General features: G+C 37.8%; 1 protein-coding gene and 1 long non-coding RNA gene across 6 annotated transcripts in view; one reads left to right on the top strand and one right to left on the bottom strand.

Moving 5' to 3' along the window:
* HERC4 (HECT and RLD domain containing E3 ubiquitin protein ligase 4) overlaps positions 1-15,730 on the bottom strand; it is a 92,798-nt gene extending 77,068 nt beyond the window's left edge. For 4 of the 5 annotated variants that reach the window (XM_051982581.1, XM_051982582.1, XM_051982583.1 and 1 more), the window contains exons 1-2: positions 15,632-15,730; positions 12,686-12,984 (exon numbers count right to left, since the gene is read on the bottom strand). In XM_051982581.1, the coding sequence (XP_051838541.1) occupies positions 12,686-12,911 (226 nt within the window). In that variant the 5' untranslated portion in view covers positions 12,912-12,984; positions 15,632-15,730. Of the gene's footprint in view, positions 1-12,685; positions 12,985-15,631 lie in introns of those variants that run through there. The other variant, XM_051982586.1, reaches the window with a different exon arrangement.
* LOC127552116 (uncharacterized) lies at positions 14,963-17,163 on the top strand. The gene is made up of 2 exons (XR_007951263.1): positions 14,963-15,434; positions 16,401-17,163. It is a non-coding gene; the product is annotated as an uncharacterized LOC127552116 (long non-coding RNA).
* Positions 17,164-17,643: the final 480 nt, after the last annotated feature.

Below are 17,643 nucleotides of genomic sequence, written 5' to 3'. Positions count from 1 at the left end.
CTGTTGACAATGATATTTTACCCTGCTGGACATTAAGCATACTTTAACAAGGAGACCTTTTTCCCCCAAAGTCCAGCTTTCACTTTCACACCATAGGTATTTTGTTTGTTTGCTGAGGCAACTGGGGTTACTTGCCCAGGGTCACTCACACACCTTGGAAGTATTAAGGGTCAAAGGGCCAAATCTGATCTCAGGTCCTCCTGACTTTAGGCCACCTTTATGTACTGTGCCACTTAGGCGCCTAGACCAAAGGTTTTAAAGAGAATTAAACCACATGAATTCCCAGGTTATTTGAAAGTATGTTTACTTTGTCTTTTTGATAATTTCTAGTTTTTGTAATTTGTGGCATGGTGTAAGGTTTTATTGCAATAATCTATTTCTCTTTGAGAATTTTTGTGATTCTGAAACAATCTGACTTCTGAATTCATTAGTCCTTCAATTGGGATCAAGATTTCCAGATCCACTGGAAATAAAAAATTCCCCAAATCTTTTCTGATAGCTATTTTACATTCTGATAAAGAGGCCAGGAAAAGACTCATCTGAACTTTTTCTGACAATGGTTCTATTACAACCTTGAAACAAAGTGTTTCATCAATAAAAATTACCGTTTCCCAAACTTTCAGTCTTTGTCTTTCATCAACGACAAATGTTTTGCCTTAACAGCAATGTTTAGTAGTTGTTTTTCTACCTCACCAAAGCTCACATCATATTATACAGGACTAAATAACAACCCCTCCAGCTTCCAGATGCCTCTAGAAGTCTTTGTTTGCAGCATGACTGATTCTGTTTCATCATGGGCTTGCATGATCCTTCAAACAACTGAACCTTCCAAACAAATGGCTATTACGTTATCTCAGATATTACTATATACTCTTTAAGAGTTTTTGTTCTTTTGTGTATTTCATTGTTTTTACAGACACTCTTAGAAGCTTCAGAATTGAAAGTACAACAAAAAAGGAACACTATTGCACAAATTCCAACACTCAAGTGACAGAACCAATTTGGTGAAGAAAGCAGCTATTTAAAAGTTCCAGTGTATGCAAAATACCATCTAATATCTTTGGAGTAAGCCACCTTCTCTTTCTTTCTTTCTTTTGTTTTTTTCTGAGGCAACCAGGGTTAAGTGTCTTGTCCAAAGTCACATAGCTAGGAAGTATTAAGTGTCTTAGTTCTGATTTGAACTCAGATCCTCCTGACTTCAGGGCTAGTGCTCTCTCCACCACATCACCTAGTTACCCCAGCCACCTTCTCTTTCTTTTAAATTCAAAGAGAAGTAAGCTAAAGAGTCCCATAACACTTTTACCATGACAAAAATGGAAGAAAAATTAGAAAAAGTATATGAAAATAAAAATTCTTATTCAAATAATTACTTTTGTAATTTCCAAAATTTTCACTATATAATTTTATATATTCTTCATATACTCATATATTAGGCATATACACATATATATGCTACCTGCAAGATACCATCAAAATCCAATATGAAATCGGATTTCTTTCTTAATTCTTTTAAAAATGATTTTAAAAGATTTGAATTTGGATTTTAAAAATCCAAAATAAAGTCTCTGCAGAAATTTTCCCTCATTAACATAACTCATATTTTTCAAGTTATCCACATACCCTAAGCCTATTATATGTGCTTTTATAATTATATTTCTGTAGACAATATTATTATTTCTATTAAACTGTAAATTCCACAACAAGACTACAGCATTTCTTTAGAATATGTTTCAAGACTCTGATGAGTTCAAGAGATAGCTGCTTGAAATATCTATCCTATATACTGTAACCTATTTAACATATATAGGACTGCTTGCCAGCTAAGGGAGGGGATGGAGAGAGGGAGGGGAAAAATCGGAACAGAAGCAAGTGCAAGGGATAATGTTGTAAAAAAAAAAAAAAAATTACCCTGGCATGGGTTCTGTCAATAAAGTTATTATAAAATAAAATAAAATCAAAAAAAAATCTATCCTATAATCACTTTAAGATCTACTACCTCTAAAATGCATGCCCTTCCCTCTTAATTTATGTTACTTCTTTAAAGAAATATTTTAGAGAGGAAAAAAAAAAAAACATCAAATTGGACATCATTAATAAGTATATGGAAAGTATCTTTTAAATTTTGTCCTAATAAACTGCACTACTTTTATTAGTTACAGCAGGTCCCAGAGGCATGGAGAAGGATCCATTTTGGAAAGAACAAAAACTCAAGCAGGTCACTTCTTTTCAATAGAAACCAACCTGGATTTGCAATATAGGAATTCTTGCTCACTGTCCAAATTGTGCATATGCTTCCTATTCCTTTAGGAATGGTACCATTCATTCTTTCAATTGAGTTAAAAATATATGGACACTGAAACAGAACACTGAGATCTTTGGCAGTAAAGTCAACATGACTCTGGAAGCCCCTTAGAGCTGTTGTCTAAGATTTCTATGCTAGGACAGTTTAAATATTTTAAATGAGAAAATCCAAAAGAAGCAACTGTACATCACCAAAAAAGCTCCAGATGTGCAACCCATTGTGGTACTATATAGTTACTCAAACTCTAAAAGTAACCAATACCAACCCAAGAATATCAGGTAGTCGTTGTATTACCAGTATTTGGAAAAGAGGAACATTACAGAGTGGAAAAGTTCATTGAAAAAGAATGCAAAGATTGGAGTATTACAGAAGTTGGTTTCAAACCACTCATCTGATGCCATCTTGTACAAGTTACTTTACCCTCTGGGTCTTAATTTCCTCAAATGTAAAATGAGGAGGTTAGACTTGATGATCTCTGGGGTTTCTTCCAAAGCTAGATTCTATTGTGGATCCTATATCTCCCAGGGTTTCCCAAGGTAACCTGATATCAGAAGGTAAACATGCAAAATAACAATTCTATTAATAACCAGGAAGATGACAGGATATCTGACCCAGAATTTGCTCTAACTCAAACAGGAGATATAAACTTAAATTCTAAACAAGCATATAATTTAGTGATTAAAGTAAGAGGCTAGTAGGCTCAAGGTCTTAGGTTTCATCACTTGTTCTTCACTACTAGCACTAATACATGATAGGCTTACACTTAACAATTTGTGATTCCATTTCTCTATAAATATGTTCCCTAAAATAAGGAAAATTATTGCCATTTTTGTCACATGCTTTTTGTAAGGAACCATGAGTTAATTGTTAATGCTTTTGAAATTTTTTCAAATGTAGGACCCTATGTGAAGTATTATTACATATCTAAAAGACATCTCTCTGTTCCTTTCCATTATGAAGATTTTTTTTTTTTTTTTTACTCTGGACATTCCAGCTCTTATTTACTATTGAAATTTCTGATGAGATTTTCTTAGACCAAAACTATGGATTATAACCACATATTGGGGCAACACATATGGGGGGCTGCCAAAAAAAAAAGGCAATAATAAAAAGTATCAAATATTCTGTCAAGATTTCATTCTTTATGTAAAAATAAACAAGTACATTTCATTAGCATGAAAATTATAAATGGTAAAATTTTATTTATACTAAAGAAGTGTTTTAAAATAAATTTCTTCATGATTTATTATCAATAAATATCTGATTTGTATACCTATTTTACTACTTATATACCCAGGGTTATGTAAAAATTTCTTAGGTGAAAATTGGTCACAAGTGGAAAAAGTTTAAGAAGCCCTGCTCTAGACAACATAATTTTTTTCATTGCTTTAAAAAAAAAAAAACTTCATATTTCCCATATTCTTCTCTTCCTAGAGAATTATGTGCAATATACTGGGCTATCTAGATGATAAGAACTCAATCTCTTAGTTTTAACAGTCTTGTTTCCTTTTGGTCAGATGAAAAAGGTATGGAATGATTGGGAAATTAGGGTACTCTTTAACTAAATCTGATTTTTCCCTAGAGATATTCCAATAGTAATTGCAATTGTTTATAAAACTGTGAATGAATAGAATTTCTTCATTCAAAGATCATCAATGTCTTACCAACATAAATACCAAGGCAAGAAACATAAGGATGTATATAAGTAACCTGAAATCAGATCCCGGGCTTTTGGGGGATTCTGGGAATTTTGGGAAAAGAAACATCACATCATGTAGCACCAATGGAAATTTGTTCAGTTCTCAATTATACAGCTGAGCATCAAGTTCAGAACAGATATGGTCTTCACCTCTTTATGGCAGTGATAATCAAGATGTTTCCTTGTTAGACACTCTGAGAATAAAAGTTTTTCAGTAAATTATTCTGAAATAATGTCAATTCATATAAAATGAAAATTTGCATTTTTCCTCAAGTACTTATTTCAGTCACATTACTTTATTCATTATCAGAGAGAAAAAAGAGAAAAAGTTCTCCCTTTGAATATATACACAGAAATGAATTAATATCAAGCAAAATGATAAAAATTTGATAACTTTTGGGTTTTATATAAATTCAACCGGACAAAGAACTAAAATGCTAAAGATAAGAAGCTGTTTATGATCAGGGAGATACACTCTTCCCTGAAGTAAAGGGGAATTCTTCTCCCCACCATCTATGAATATTCCAACAAATGCAAGCCCTGTGTAATGATAAATTTAAAAAAAAACAAAACACAATTATCAAATAATGCTTATTACAAAAGATAACATCACAAAACAAATAGTTACACAAGTAAGATTAACTAGAACGACATGTTCTGGGTAGCTGTATGTAAAATGAACCAAGGATGAAACTCATACAGAATAATAAGAGACATTCTTCCACAAGATCTTTATATCAGCTCTCAAGCAATGATTCTTGAACAGATGAAATAGAATTAAAAATATATCATAAATTTAAAATCCTATAAAGATGCTAAAACATATGAATTAGGAACCTGCAACTTGTACTGTTAATATCAAAAATCCAGAGAACTCTTTGTATGGTGCCTAAGTATGTCCAGAATGGAAACTCATTTTAGGTCACCAGAAAAATGTAATTTATCACTTAATAAGCTTTCATTGTGACTCTCAAAGGGATACAACAGCGATGAATTACAAAATTTAACATTTTCAGCCTTGAACCTTTCACAGTGATGTCCAAAAATCTGGCTGTTTATTTTATAGGAGTTTCTCCTTTCTCATGCTGGTATTAAATTCTAATTAAGTAAAATCCCATCCTGGATGGCTCTGGTATTATGGTTGGATATATTAAGAAATCAGTTAAGTAATTAAAAAACACCTAATAATTGTTTCTCTAATCTTCATTTTTCACTGCCAAATGTCTATTAGAGAGGCGATGGAGGGGCAAACTGAATGACACAATGCAAAGTATTGGAGTCAAGAAGACCCGAGTTCAAAATTGATTTCAGATATATCTTACTAGCCATGACTTACTAACAAGCCACTTAAAGCAAATTGCCTTACACCACCCACCCACCCCCCAAAAAAATAAAATGATGAGCAGTATCTATTTAAAAAAAAAAAAGCAAAATTAAAATAAAAAAGGAGATGGAGAGGAATTAACTCAAATGATTTCTTAAAAAATTATTTTTTCTCAAATATGACACTTCTTTGTACTTCTACAATAAACTAGTTCCAATAATGTGAGTGGGGTTTCTTCCATCAGCACAAATCACATTTCATTCATGATTAGTGGTCCTGTACAAGTCTTGTCCAAGATAGCTTCACAAAACTATCCAACATGGGGAAAATTGTACTGTGCTTTTTATTATAGTTCGTAGCTATCAGTGAGACACTTTGTCTATTCATGTTTCCACCTTCATTGTCACTATGTAACCAACCCACTTCCTTTTCCAGTCATATAAATCCTTGATACTATTTATCTTTTTTAACCACAAAACCAAAGAAAAACAGATACAATATCCAACTAAGTTTACTGTTTCTTAAATATAAAAAAGCATCTGATTAGGCAGCTAGGTGGTACAGGAGATTGTGAAGTCAAAAATCAGAGTTAAATACAATTTCTGACCATTACTAGCTGTATAATCCTAGTCAAATTACTTAATCACTATCTGCCTCAGTTTGTTCATCTATAAAATAGAGATAATTATAGAATGTACCTATCATAAGGTTGCTGTGAAGATTAAGAGAGATAATATTTTAAAATGTCTTTGAAAGGGGCAGCTAGATGGCCCGGTGGATAAAGCACCACGTCTGAAGTCAGAAGGACCTGAGTTCAAATCTGATCTCAGACATTTAACACTTCCTAGTTGTGTGACCCTGGGCAAGTCACTGAATCCCAATGGCCTCAGAGGAAGTCTTTGAAAATGTTGAAGTACTTACAGAAATATGAACTAGTTATAAGGCAAAATGTCCCTTCCACTATAACACAGAAATGTTAAAACCAGATAAGATTTGTTAAAAGCTGCAACAACAAAGAGAATTTTGTTTCATGACCCTCTGATTATGATCAAGCAAAGTATAAAAAGAGACAAAAGCTCACCACCATTATGAAGGATGTCCAGCAAAGGATCTAACTAGAAAAGGAATTCCCCACATTGGAGAAATCTGTTCAGATGTTTTTATTTGCAAACTGATTGTATTAAGAGCTAAAATACAACAGAACCTCCTAGACGTTACAGTAGATAGAGCCCTAAGACTAAAGTCAGGGAAGAGTCATCTTTTTGAGTTCACATCAGGCTTCAGACACTTACTAGGTGTGTAATACTATTTACCTCAGTTTCTTCATCTATAAAATGGCAGCCTCCTCTAATATCTTGCCAAAAAAAAAAAAAAAAAAAAAACACAAATGGGGTCATAAAAGAGTTAGATACGATTGAAGTGATTTAACAAAAATTCCTAAATGAAATCCTTAATCATCCAGTCTAAATTTAGTCTAACTATCCACAAGTTTGTTGTCTAGACTATGATATAAAATTGTGTACAAAATCTATGGTACCATTCCAGAGCAAACACCTTGGATAGACACTGAGAATGGACAATGAATTAGGCCAAAACAAAAGAGGTGAGTTGGACAGCATTAAGGAAACTGTAGCCAACTTTCAACAATCTCAAACTTCTCCCTGAAACAATGGCCCATTTTTTAATCTCAGAAGTCTTCGGCTGAGGCTGTGAGTCATGTATTATCATAGCCTCAAAAGTCATTCAAAGGGCAACAGGGAGAAACATAGACAGTGAGTAGAACATAGTAACTACCGGCAAAGAACTGAAATGGCACAAAACATAATCAGAAAAATATGACTAGAAAAGTGAGATCAAATAACAAAAGCAAGAGAAAATTGATAGCCATGTGTTTCAATTATATCCACATGTCAAGAGGATAAAGAAAGGTTCCTGACCCCCAGCACCATGGGTGGATCCCTAAAGAAATTTTATGGCAAAGCTTGGAGAAGCTGTGACTAGGATGAGAAGGTATGGATGATAGGCAATATGCAGCAATGGAAGGAGTGCCTACATCAATGAGTCACTGATGTGGAGCCTCCCTAGAAACACACCGCAGCCACTCTACACCTTCTGAGTCTGCTTCTGAAGCATTCTATATTATCCACAACTCAGATTTTTCTAAAGTTATCTTTCAAGATTAACAACCATATAGCACTGCCACAAGAACATTTTGTCTGAAGAATGAAGGTTTCTTATACTGGAGAAAAAATTTCAGTTGTCAAAAGATCATACAACTTTCCAAATGAAATCTAGTCTGCTCATCTTCCTATAAAAATCCTAGAAGCAACTACACCTTTTTTAAATGATAATGCTTGGCCCATTTGAATGCACTGATGTTCTGACTGAACACTGACTCCAACTGAATACACCACTTGCTTGCTTAAAAGCAATCCAAAGTGTTCTGGGTTTTTTCACTCAAGCACATTACAATAAAAATTGGGAGGTAATATAGTGAGGGGACACTGAAGAAGTCATTATAGCAACTATCCTTCTTACAGAAAACAGATTTTGCTCTATTTTCTTCTAATTCTAATCAATGTTGCTTGTGACCCAACTCCCACAGAGTCCGTTTCACCTGAGTCTTCTACCACATTCTATAAACTTAGGAAGTCCCTATTTCATTTTTATTTTCTAGCTGTTTGTAAGCTCCTCAATATAACTCCAACTTGGTAAATCAATAAACCTTTATTAAGTATCAGGCTCTATGCTAAGTGCTGGGGATACAAAAAAGCAGCAAAAGACAGTTCCTGCTCTCAAGAAACCTGAAATCTAATGGAGGAAACAATATGCAAACAAATATAAAGATAGCAAGCTACATACAAAATAAATAGGAAATAACTAAGAAAGCACTAGAATTAAGAGGGACTGTTGTAAAAGATGGGGTTTTAGTTGTGATTTAAAGGAAGTCAGCACATGAAGATGAGGAGGGAATATTCCAGGTACAGAGACATCCAAAGACAATATATACAACCAAGAGGTGGAATGTTGTGTTCATGTAACAACCAGAATTCCAGTATTACTGGAACAAAGTATATTTATGAAGAATACGGTAAGTGAAAAGGAAAGGCAGAAGGGGGTTAGGTTATGAAAAACTTTGAATGAAAAACAGCACATTTTGTTTTTGATTCCGGAAGTAGTAGGGAGCCAGTGAAATACATTTGGGGGCCAGGAGGAAAAGTGATATGATCAGACCTATGATTTAAGAGGAATCACTTCAGTGATTTAATAGAAGATGGATTATAGTGGGGAGAAACTTGAAGTAGCCAGAGCCAAAAACACCTTTTATAATAATCCAGGTGTGAGGTGATAAGGGTCTGCCCCAGGGTGGGAAATGTGACAGAGAAGGAGGCAGGTTTGAGAGATGGCACAAAGGTGAAAATGACAGGCTCTAATAACAGCTTAGATTTACAGGGGTAAGAGAGACAATGAGCAATCAAGGATTGATCCCTAGGTTGTAAGTCTGACTGAGACACAGAGGATAGTGTTGTACTTGACAGTAACAGGAAGGAGAGAGAGGAGATAGTTTAGGGGGAAGAAACAAGCTCCATTTTGGTTATACTGAATTCAAGATGTCTACTGAAAGTCCAAAATGGCCAAAAGGCAGTTGGAGAAGTTGAAGGTCGGCAGAGAGATCAGGACACTACAGGTAGATTTAAGTGTTATCAGCAGAACCATGGTAACTAAATCTTTGAGAGATGACAAGTTCATCAAGTGAAATAGTATAGAGTAGAGGGCCCCCTAAAGGACACCTACAGTTAGTGGAAGATCTAGAACCAGATCCAGCAAAGGAGATAGAAGAAATGTTAAAAAAAACAGCTAGAAAACCCAGGAGAGGGTCTTATCCACCAAATCTAGAGAAAAGAGGTATCAAGTATACCAAAGGCTGCAGAAAAAATAAAGAGAATGAGGCTGAGAAAAGACCATGGGATTTATCAACTAGAAATTATTAGTGACTTTGGAAATAGTTTAGATTGCTTAATATATAGTTAACATGTAATGATTAGTTCCTTTAAAAAGAACAGTATCATTTGATAGAATGATAAGGTCAGAAGCTAAATTGTCAGGTAAGAAGAGAGGAAAAGGAGGGAAAATAGATGTATCTATTATTTTAAAAAATATATATATATATAGCCTTCTCAAGGAGCTAGCTATAAAGAGCAAAAGAAAGAAAAGATAATAGGAATGAAAAGATCAAGTGATGGTTTTTTCCCGATGGGGGAGATGCCGGTATGTTTACAGGCAGTAGAAAATGATCCAGTAGATTGAAACTAAGTGGAAAGAGTGGCAGAAGATGGGGTGGAATGGAATCATTTGAACAAGCTGAGGGCTTAGCCTTAGGAAGGAGTAAAGTCACTTCACCATCTGAAACAGGAATGAAGAAAGGGAGTGACAGAAGATGAGGAAGAAGGAAGAGGGATCTTATGGCAAATGGCTTTAATTTTTTCTGTAAAATATAAGGCAAAGGAAAGGGGGAACATCAGGAAGTTTGAAGAGGAAGGAGGTATAGAAGAGTCACTAAGGAAAATGAGACAGTGAATTGATAAGAAAGGATGAAAAGGTATAATAGGATTGCCTACCAACCATGAAGGCCCAGCTGAAATTATGTAACATAAATTTGAGAGGGATCCAGTCAGTGGTTATGTGATTTTCTCCACCTTGATTCAGTAGTGCATGGGTGGAAGCAAAGGTGGCAAATGGTAGAAGAGCTAAAAGCTGAGGCATGATTGAGGTTCATGGCATGGAAACTGACCACTGATTCTCAAAGGTTAGGCCTGCAGACCACAAACAGCAGACACTACCAAGCTGAAATGGCTTTAAATACAGGCCCAGCAGCAATTTGGTGTTAAGAAGACAACAGAGAGACAGACTCAGAGCTCACTCCTTTCAGAAGACTGGACTGTCCATTAAGGGAAGGCATTTTCTGGCCACAGAAGTTCATAAAGATCATTTCCTAAGTAGCAGAGGAATTGAAATCTGTGTCACCAAGGGTAATGAAATCCCAAATCTTTTCCAAAGCAAATCATTGGTGCTTATTAAAACAATCCTTTGTTGGACTAAAGTTAAGACCCTGTACCTTCCTTCATAGAGTTTTTCCTAATTTCATAACATATCTCTTACTTTGAATTCCCAAATCCATTATTACAGCTTTTCCAACTTAGCTGCTTAGATAAGTTGCCTTAAAACTAAATGGTTTTGGAGGCAGTGAGGTGGCCCAGTGGATAGAGCCCGAGCCCTGAAGTCAAGAAGACCTGAGTTCAAATCTGGCCTCAGACACTTAACACTTCCTAGATGGTATGACCTTGGGCAAGTCACTTAACTCCATTGCCTCAGGGGGGAAAAAAAAAAATCCCTAAATGGTTTGTTTCACATATGAATCTTCCAACCCCAATATAAAAAGCTGCTTTCTTCTTTTGTATCTTTCATAGTTTAAGGTGAATATGGGAAGGAAACAAGTTCCCCAGGTATATTATTGGGGTGCAACGTTGACTGTCAAAGAGTTTCCACCTTCAATACTATAAAATGACATTTCAACACTATAAATGACCCTTCTTAGTGTTGAATGTGATTCTGATGTCACAATGCCGTCATCATAATGTCAGCAGGACCATAAAGAACATTCAAGATTTTTATGAGTTCTCCAGCGTCATAGAGCCCCACATAATTAACAGAATTAAAACTAAGCACAACATTCAATATATTTTAGAAAGTTTTGTCTTCCAAAATCAATCTTCATAAGCCCTAATGACAATGTGGGCAAATTCCGTTCTCCCCAAATTACACTTCTGTTTCATGTAAAACTCCCAAGAAATAACAGAAACAGAAGGATGCTAGAATACACACACACACACACACACACACACACACGTACACAAACAAAAAGGATGCTTGTATCATTAAAACAGTACATAAAACTAGTTAAGACAAAGCAAAGAAAAAAAAAAGATTGTTTCTGTCTGAAGCAAAGGCAATAGTAGATTATTGAATGGGAACTTATTCGTTTTTGTCTATATGGTCACCTTGATGCTAAAGTTTAAAGAAATATGACAGGATTCCGTAACATAAGTATTAAATTACAGGTGGCAAACAACTTCAATCTTGTAGTTGCTATATATTGTATTTACTTTTCTATGATTTAGAAAAACTCACAGAATAAAACTAAAGAGAAAAATGAGAGTAAAATGGCAATCACAAAAAGGTTTTTAAAAAACCTTATATACAAAGTAAAGATGGTGAAGTAATACAGATGTAACAAAAGAGAAAAGATCTCTTAATTTAAAGGCCATAACATTTTATGTTATTAATAGCTCTCAAAAATAGACTAAATAATATAAATTGCTTAAATAATGAGGTCAGTTAATTAAAATGACTGCCAAGGGAAATATTCATGTCATTAAGAACGTATTAAAGTTAGATGGTGAGCACAAATTGCAAATCTGCACAACTATATAGTAATTACTTGAAAAGTAAACATTCTTTCCTATGTAACAATAATCATTTTGTTTCCATTCGTAAATTAATTCATGGGGAAGAAGAGTATGAAAAACAGAGAATTTTGCTGAATTTAGTAATATTATACTATGAAGTATATTTATTAAAAGAATCAAAATATGAAATAAAGCCAAACTTGTCAAGACGTTCATTAGCCTAAAAGCCATTTCCACTTTGCCACATGGAGACACTTTATTATTTTTACAACCTCAATCAGTTCTTTAACAAGAAATTAAGATTAAAATTCATATTTCAAGTGAACAAAATAAAAGTATACATTCAAGATGCTAAGAAAAAAAGCCAAATTACATATATGGCAAAGAATTATGAAACATTTTAATATTAAAATGTAAAGCTTAAGACAAAGTATTATTGGCTGTTCAGTACAATACCTAAGAAAGCATACCTGCATATGGCTAGGCAGGTAGAAAGTGGCAGAAATTTGTAGCATTCTAAAAGTGATCATATTATACCCAGAATATTGCTCTCCCCCCCTTTTGTCACTTAAATTTTGCTATAAAATTAAAACTTCCCTAGTGCCATTTAAGTCACTTGTAGGAGCAAAAACAGACACATCTGAGATACTCAGAAAGCCACACAGTGACATTCCCAATTCAACTTTCAATTACTACTTAGCTTTTTAACTGTTTGTTCTCGATTCCAAAAGGAAAATTTAACTAGAAACTATAATTTGGACAGATTTTAAAACCTTTGATCAAAGATGCCAATTTGAGAAGAGAAAAATTATACTGTTTCAAAAACTAAACAATTATTACTAAATGTTAAAACATTTCTTGAATAGGAAAAGTGAATCAGAAAGTTAACTTACCTGGCTTCTTCCTGGATTTTTCATGACCCAATTGTCCTAGATCATTACATCCACAAGTATATACTGTCCCATCATCTAGGACAAATACTGTATGTCTGAGTCCACATCCTACATCTTGGACTTTTTTATTTATGAAAAAGTCACTTTTCCTGGGCTCTAGTACAATTTCTTCATCAATTCCACCCAAACCTAGCTGTCCAAAGGATGCGTTTCCCCAGCACAACATGCTTGTATTTCTTTTGATCTTCCAGATTCAATGATTTTAAAAACTCTCTTCCGTATAGAAGTAGAATGTGTCCCTGTGTCAGGGGAAATTAAAAGAAACTTTATGTCAGTACCCCTTTTCAATTATCATATCTATATACTTACATATATTCACAACACAAAGAGTACTAAATCTAACATCTTTGAAAAATATCATTCATTTTTTTTTTTTTTTAATATTTCAGAAACACTTTACAAAATCACAAATCCACCATAGTTGATTCTACATTTATGGATTAGAACAGTTTTTCACACAGATGAGGAGTTTTTACTTTATTTTTAATAGACTATATTCAGGGGAACTCATGATATTCTATTAGAATAAATTTTCCCTACACATTATTTTTAACTTTATATATATAAAACTTTATATATATATGTAACAAGTTACTTTAAACTTTATATATCATGTATCTTACTGCAATTGTTATAACAGCATAACTAAAAAGAAAAAAACAAGTGCCCAAAACTGATACATAATCCTCTTCTAGAATAAATTTCAGCATTTGTGAAGGAAACACTAAAAGCCATACATAAGATGTGATGACTTTATAGAAAATATCAACAGTAGCACACAGGCTCTTTTTAAAAATGTCTTTCAGTGAGACTAGAATTAAAGCTGGTCCACATCAACACCAGTTGCATGAAGCAAGTTCTGCCCAACAGAATGAAAGAGAAATAATTATAAGAACTTCAACCGTTCCATGATTTAAAAAAGAAATCTTCCAATTTTCACAATAATTTTACTTGTAAGGCAATAGAGAAATAAAACTCCTCATCATAATGTCCTATCAAAACACAAATTTATGACAAATTCAAATAAGTATTTTTAAAAATGTATTTCTACTTCATTCTAAGCTTAAGTTTAAAATGAGAATAAACCACAAATATACAAATATTAAAAATGTACAGTTTAAATTCACTCTAATAGACATTTTCTATGTACAATAAGAATAAACTTCTAATCCTGTCTATGTCTGTCTAGTAAAATAGATTTTTTTTTCCCTTTCTAAAAAAGTAAATAACACGGGCACAGTCAACTTTTCAAGGGTTGGAGAGGGGGAAGGGCCATTCATAGTTTACACTGGTGGTGAAATCCCTGGAACTTTCCAGTTTGATGATTATCCCGTTACTGTAAAGACAGATTTAAACTAGGAGAAAAATACAGCAAAATAGGCAGCATTTCTTAAAGACACTGCATTAGTAAATCATACCATTTAAAAAAGTCAGCATTTAGTCAGGGCTATTACTCCCAACTATCCCACTAAGTTTCAAACCTAATTTTCCTATGTCCATGACAAGTAAAAATTCTGCTGAGTCTCTATGACAGACCCTTCAGGAGAATTAGAGCAAACTCCCTATACAAGTCAAGAAGACAGAATTTTCTTGATATTTACTCTTTTATTTGGAAGAGGGACCTGTGGAATGGTTATGGATTTTCAAATAAAAAATTGGGAGTGAAGGTGGCAAATGTCTTTATGCTCTTTTTGCAGTACAAATCAAGGTGTGAAAATGAAGCTATTTTTATCCTTCTCTGAGCCTCTAACCCCAAGGAATAGCAAGTGGGAAATCTGGAATGGGGGTGATGGGAGGGTCCGTACACACCCAACCAAAGGAGACCAAGCCAACAGAGAAGAGCAGCCAACAAAGCAGCAACTCAGGCCCTTGGGAAAGGGAGGCTCGGGGCTGGGAAGGTCCTCAGAGATCCCTTAGTTCGGCTCTCTTACATAAAGTGAGGTCGGAGCTTCCAAGTCCCTGGAAACGGACATTACCTTGATTTCACTAGCCCCAAGCGGCAGGTAAAACGGACTCAGAACTAGGAAGCTTTAACAAAATACATAAAAATACGGTAAACACCACGTAGATATTTGGTTCGTGGTCTTCTTAAGCAATGGACTCCCGTTTCTACAGGATTTGATATCATTGATGTAGACCAACTCTCTCAATGTCCAGAAGTGAAAACTGAGGCTGGAAACCTGAAGAACTTGCCTGAAAGGACAGGGACCGTCACCCAGGATTAGGGCCGAGAGGGGCCTGAGATCGCCTAGTCCACTGCCCTCCCCAAGGAAAACTCAGAGGCTCTCCAAGTGGACACCGGACACTCGAGGTCCTCTGTTCCACTGAGACCCGAGGAAACACCGCTAGCCTTGGAAAGGGAGAGCTCGGAGAACATCACAGAGGGAGAAACTGAGTCTGGGCAAAGGCCGTGACCACTCGCCTTCCACACAAAGACCCCAGGGACCCCCATTGTCCAGAAGAGCGCAAAGGAACACTTCACAGAAGGGGGGGGGCTGGAGGGGCTTGCCTCCAAGACACAGACCCCAGAACGGCAGAAAGCTGGGAGTCCCCTACACAAACACTCCCTCCCGGGTCTCTCCTTCCCAGGAGCAGTGGGGAAAGTCCGAGAGGGGCTAAATAAGACAGAGGCGGCCCCGGAACCTCTCCAGAGTCCCAGACCGGGAGAGAAGAGCCCCCTCGTTTCCAGGTAAAGCCAGAGAAGTGAAGGGACTTTCTCCAGAGAAGGGTTCCGCATTTTACAGCGGTGGAAACTGAGGCCCGGCCGGGGAAGGAGCAAGAGGGAAGGGGCACCCGGTAAGGGCGAGAGCGGACGCCCGCCCCGCCCGGCCCCACCCGCCCCCGGCTGGCCTCCTCTCCCTCCCTGGCGGTGCCTCGTTTACTCACCGGGCTCCGCAGGGAGGGCAGCGGAGCCCCGGGGCGCGGGGCCCGGCCCCTCCCGAGGCCGCTCCTCCGGCGTTGCCGCCGCCGCCGCGGTCACTGTCGCCGCCTGCGGCTGCCGGGAAACTTTCGCAGGTCCCTCCCGGGCGGCGCGGGCGCGGGGGGCGCGGCGGGAGAAGAGCAGTCGAGGAGAGAGCGAGGAGAGCAGCCGCCGCTGCCGCCGCCGTCCAGTCCCGAGCCAGAGCTAGCGACCCGGATGGAGATGGGGGAGGGAAGAGGGGAGGAGGAGGAGGGAGCAGCGAGGAGGGCAGGGCCGGGAGGGAAAGGGGCGGGGAGCCCGGGGAGGGAGAGGAGGGGAAGGAAAGCCAGGGAGGGAGGGGCCGGGGCCCGGCCGGGCGGAAGTGAGCCGAGGAGCGCGCTCCCGCCCACTTCCTTGCCCCAATGCGCCTGCGCGGAAGGCCGCTGGGGCCCTCTCCCTCCTCTCCTCTCCGCTCCCCTCCCTATAGGGGGTGGGGGGTAGGGCCGGCCCTGGACGCCGAGGCGCATGCGTCACGTCTGCTCTCTCGCGTTCTCTCCCTCTTTCCCTCTCTCTTTTGCTCTCACTCTTTTTCGCTCCCTTTCCATTCCACCCCACCCCCGCGTAGGAAGGTGGGGCCCGGAGGCGGAGAGAGCATTCGAGGCGGGTGTGTTGGTGCGCTGGGTCCTAGCGCCGGAGCTGAAGGTTGGACGGGGGCCATCCGGCCTCTCCTCCAATTTCATTTTTCCTTTTGAGAAGTGCCTGTGGCTGCATACGGAGGTCTGAGGGGAAGTTTGAATCCGGGGCTTCCTGCTCCTGCCACAGCTTGAGATTTCTGAGAGGAAAAGCACCCGTCTGGGCCGTGGAAAGCTTCCTAAAGCACTTCGAGATTTCCGAAGCATTTTCTTTCCGATTTCAAGGGGAGAGACTGGGCCCGGGGCAGGGGAAGGGAGGAAGCCTTTTCCCGCTTCTCCACCCCCAGAAATGCCCCTTGGAGGGAGCGATTGCCCACGTGCAGGGTAGACGGGCTTCTCTGAATGGCGGGGGCCCACACTGTCTTCTATCTATACAGTAATCTGTCCCGGTATGGACTAGGCCATCCACGTGTACCTGTGCATCCCGAAGGGCGTGCCCTCCCCCACCCCCGCCGTCTGACTTCCCGGGGCCGGACCACACCCCTCCAGGGTGATGTTTCCCCAGTGGACAATTGAAACTTCTCCCATTTTCCCAGTCTGATAGTAACCTGCACTTACATCAACATTTTGCCGACGTTGGATCCTCCGAGGCAGGGGCGGATAAGGAAACTGAGGCAAAGAGGGGTTAAGTGTCTTACCCAGCATTACCCAGAAAGGCGAGTAGCTGAGGTTCGGTCTTCCTGACTATCCCCTGGACCACGACTGCCTGTGTCTAGCACTTTATTGTCAACAACTCCACCAGCATCCATGGAAAATCCACTGAGAGTGACACCCTCATCTGCTTCTATTAAGTTAAAATTAAGTTTGCCTCTTTATTTCCCAGGTAATTAATGTGTAGTTCCTATCATTTCTTCAATAAAACCAAGAAACCCTTTTTTTTTTCCCCATGAGAGAACCTAAGTTAATTCTTTCAAGACCATAGCTTTGGAGCTGGAAGGAGCTATAGAGATCACCTAAATCCTTTAAATGGGTGGGTAACTAAGATCACAGAGATTTTTAAGGAAATAGCTATCAAGCCACGTCTTCAAATTCTAAACCCAATTATTTTCCCCCCACATACTCAGTTGCCTCCATCTTCTTTTAGCAAAAATTTGAGGTAGTTTTTAATCAGTAAATTGAAGGGAAAGCTCATAAAAAAAAATTTATACCAAGTATGGTAGAGGTTTTGTTTAAATACAATTGGCATCCCTAAAAGATTTATGTTTAATGTCTTTAAATGACTATTAACTGTTGGAATATTTGCATTGTCAGCAGAATTCTCATTTTCTAATTAACTATATTTTCCCAAGAAAATTAAAAGAAAAAAA

The sequence above is a fragment of the Antechinus flavipes genome, chromosome 2 (genome assembly GCF_016432865.1).
Source record: "Antechinus flavipes isolate AdamAnt ecotype Samford, QLD, Australia chromosome 2, AdamAnt_v2, whole genome shotgun sequence".
In the NCBI taxonomy this organism is placed as follows: domain Eukaryota; kingdom Metazoa; phylum Chordata; class Mammalia; order Dasyuromorphia; family Dasyuridae; genus Antechinus; species Antechinus flavipes.
This window is presented reverse-complemented; position numbering and strand designations above follow the sequence as displayed.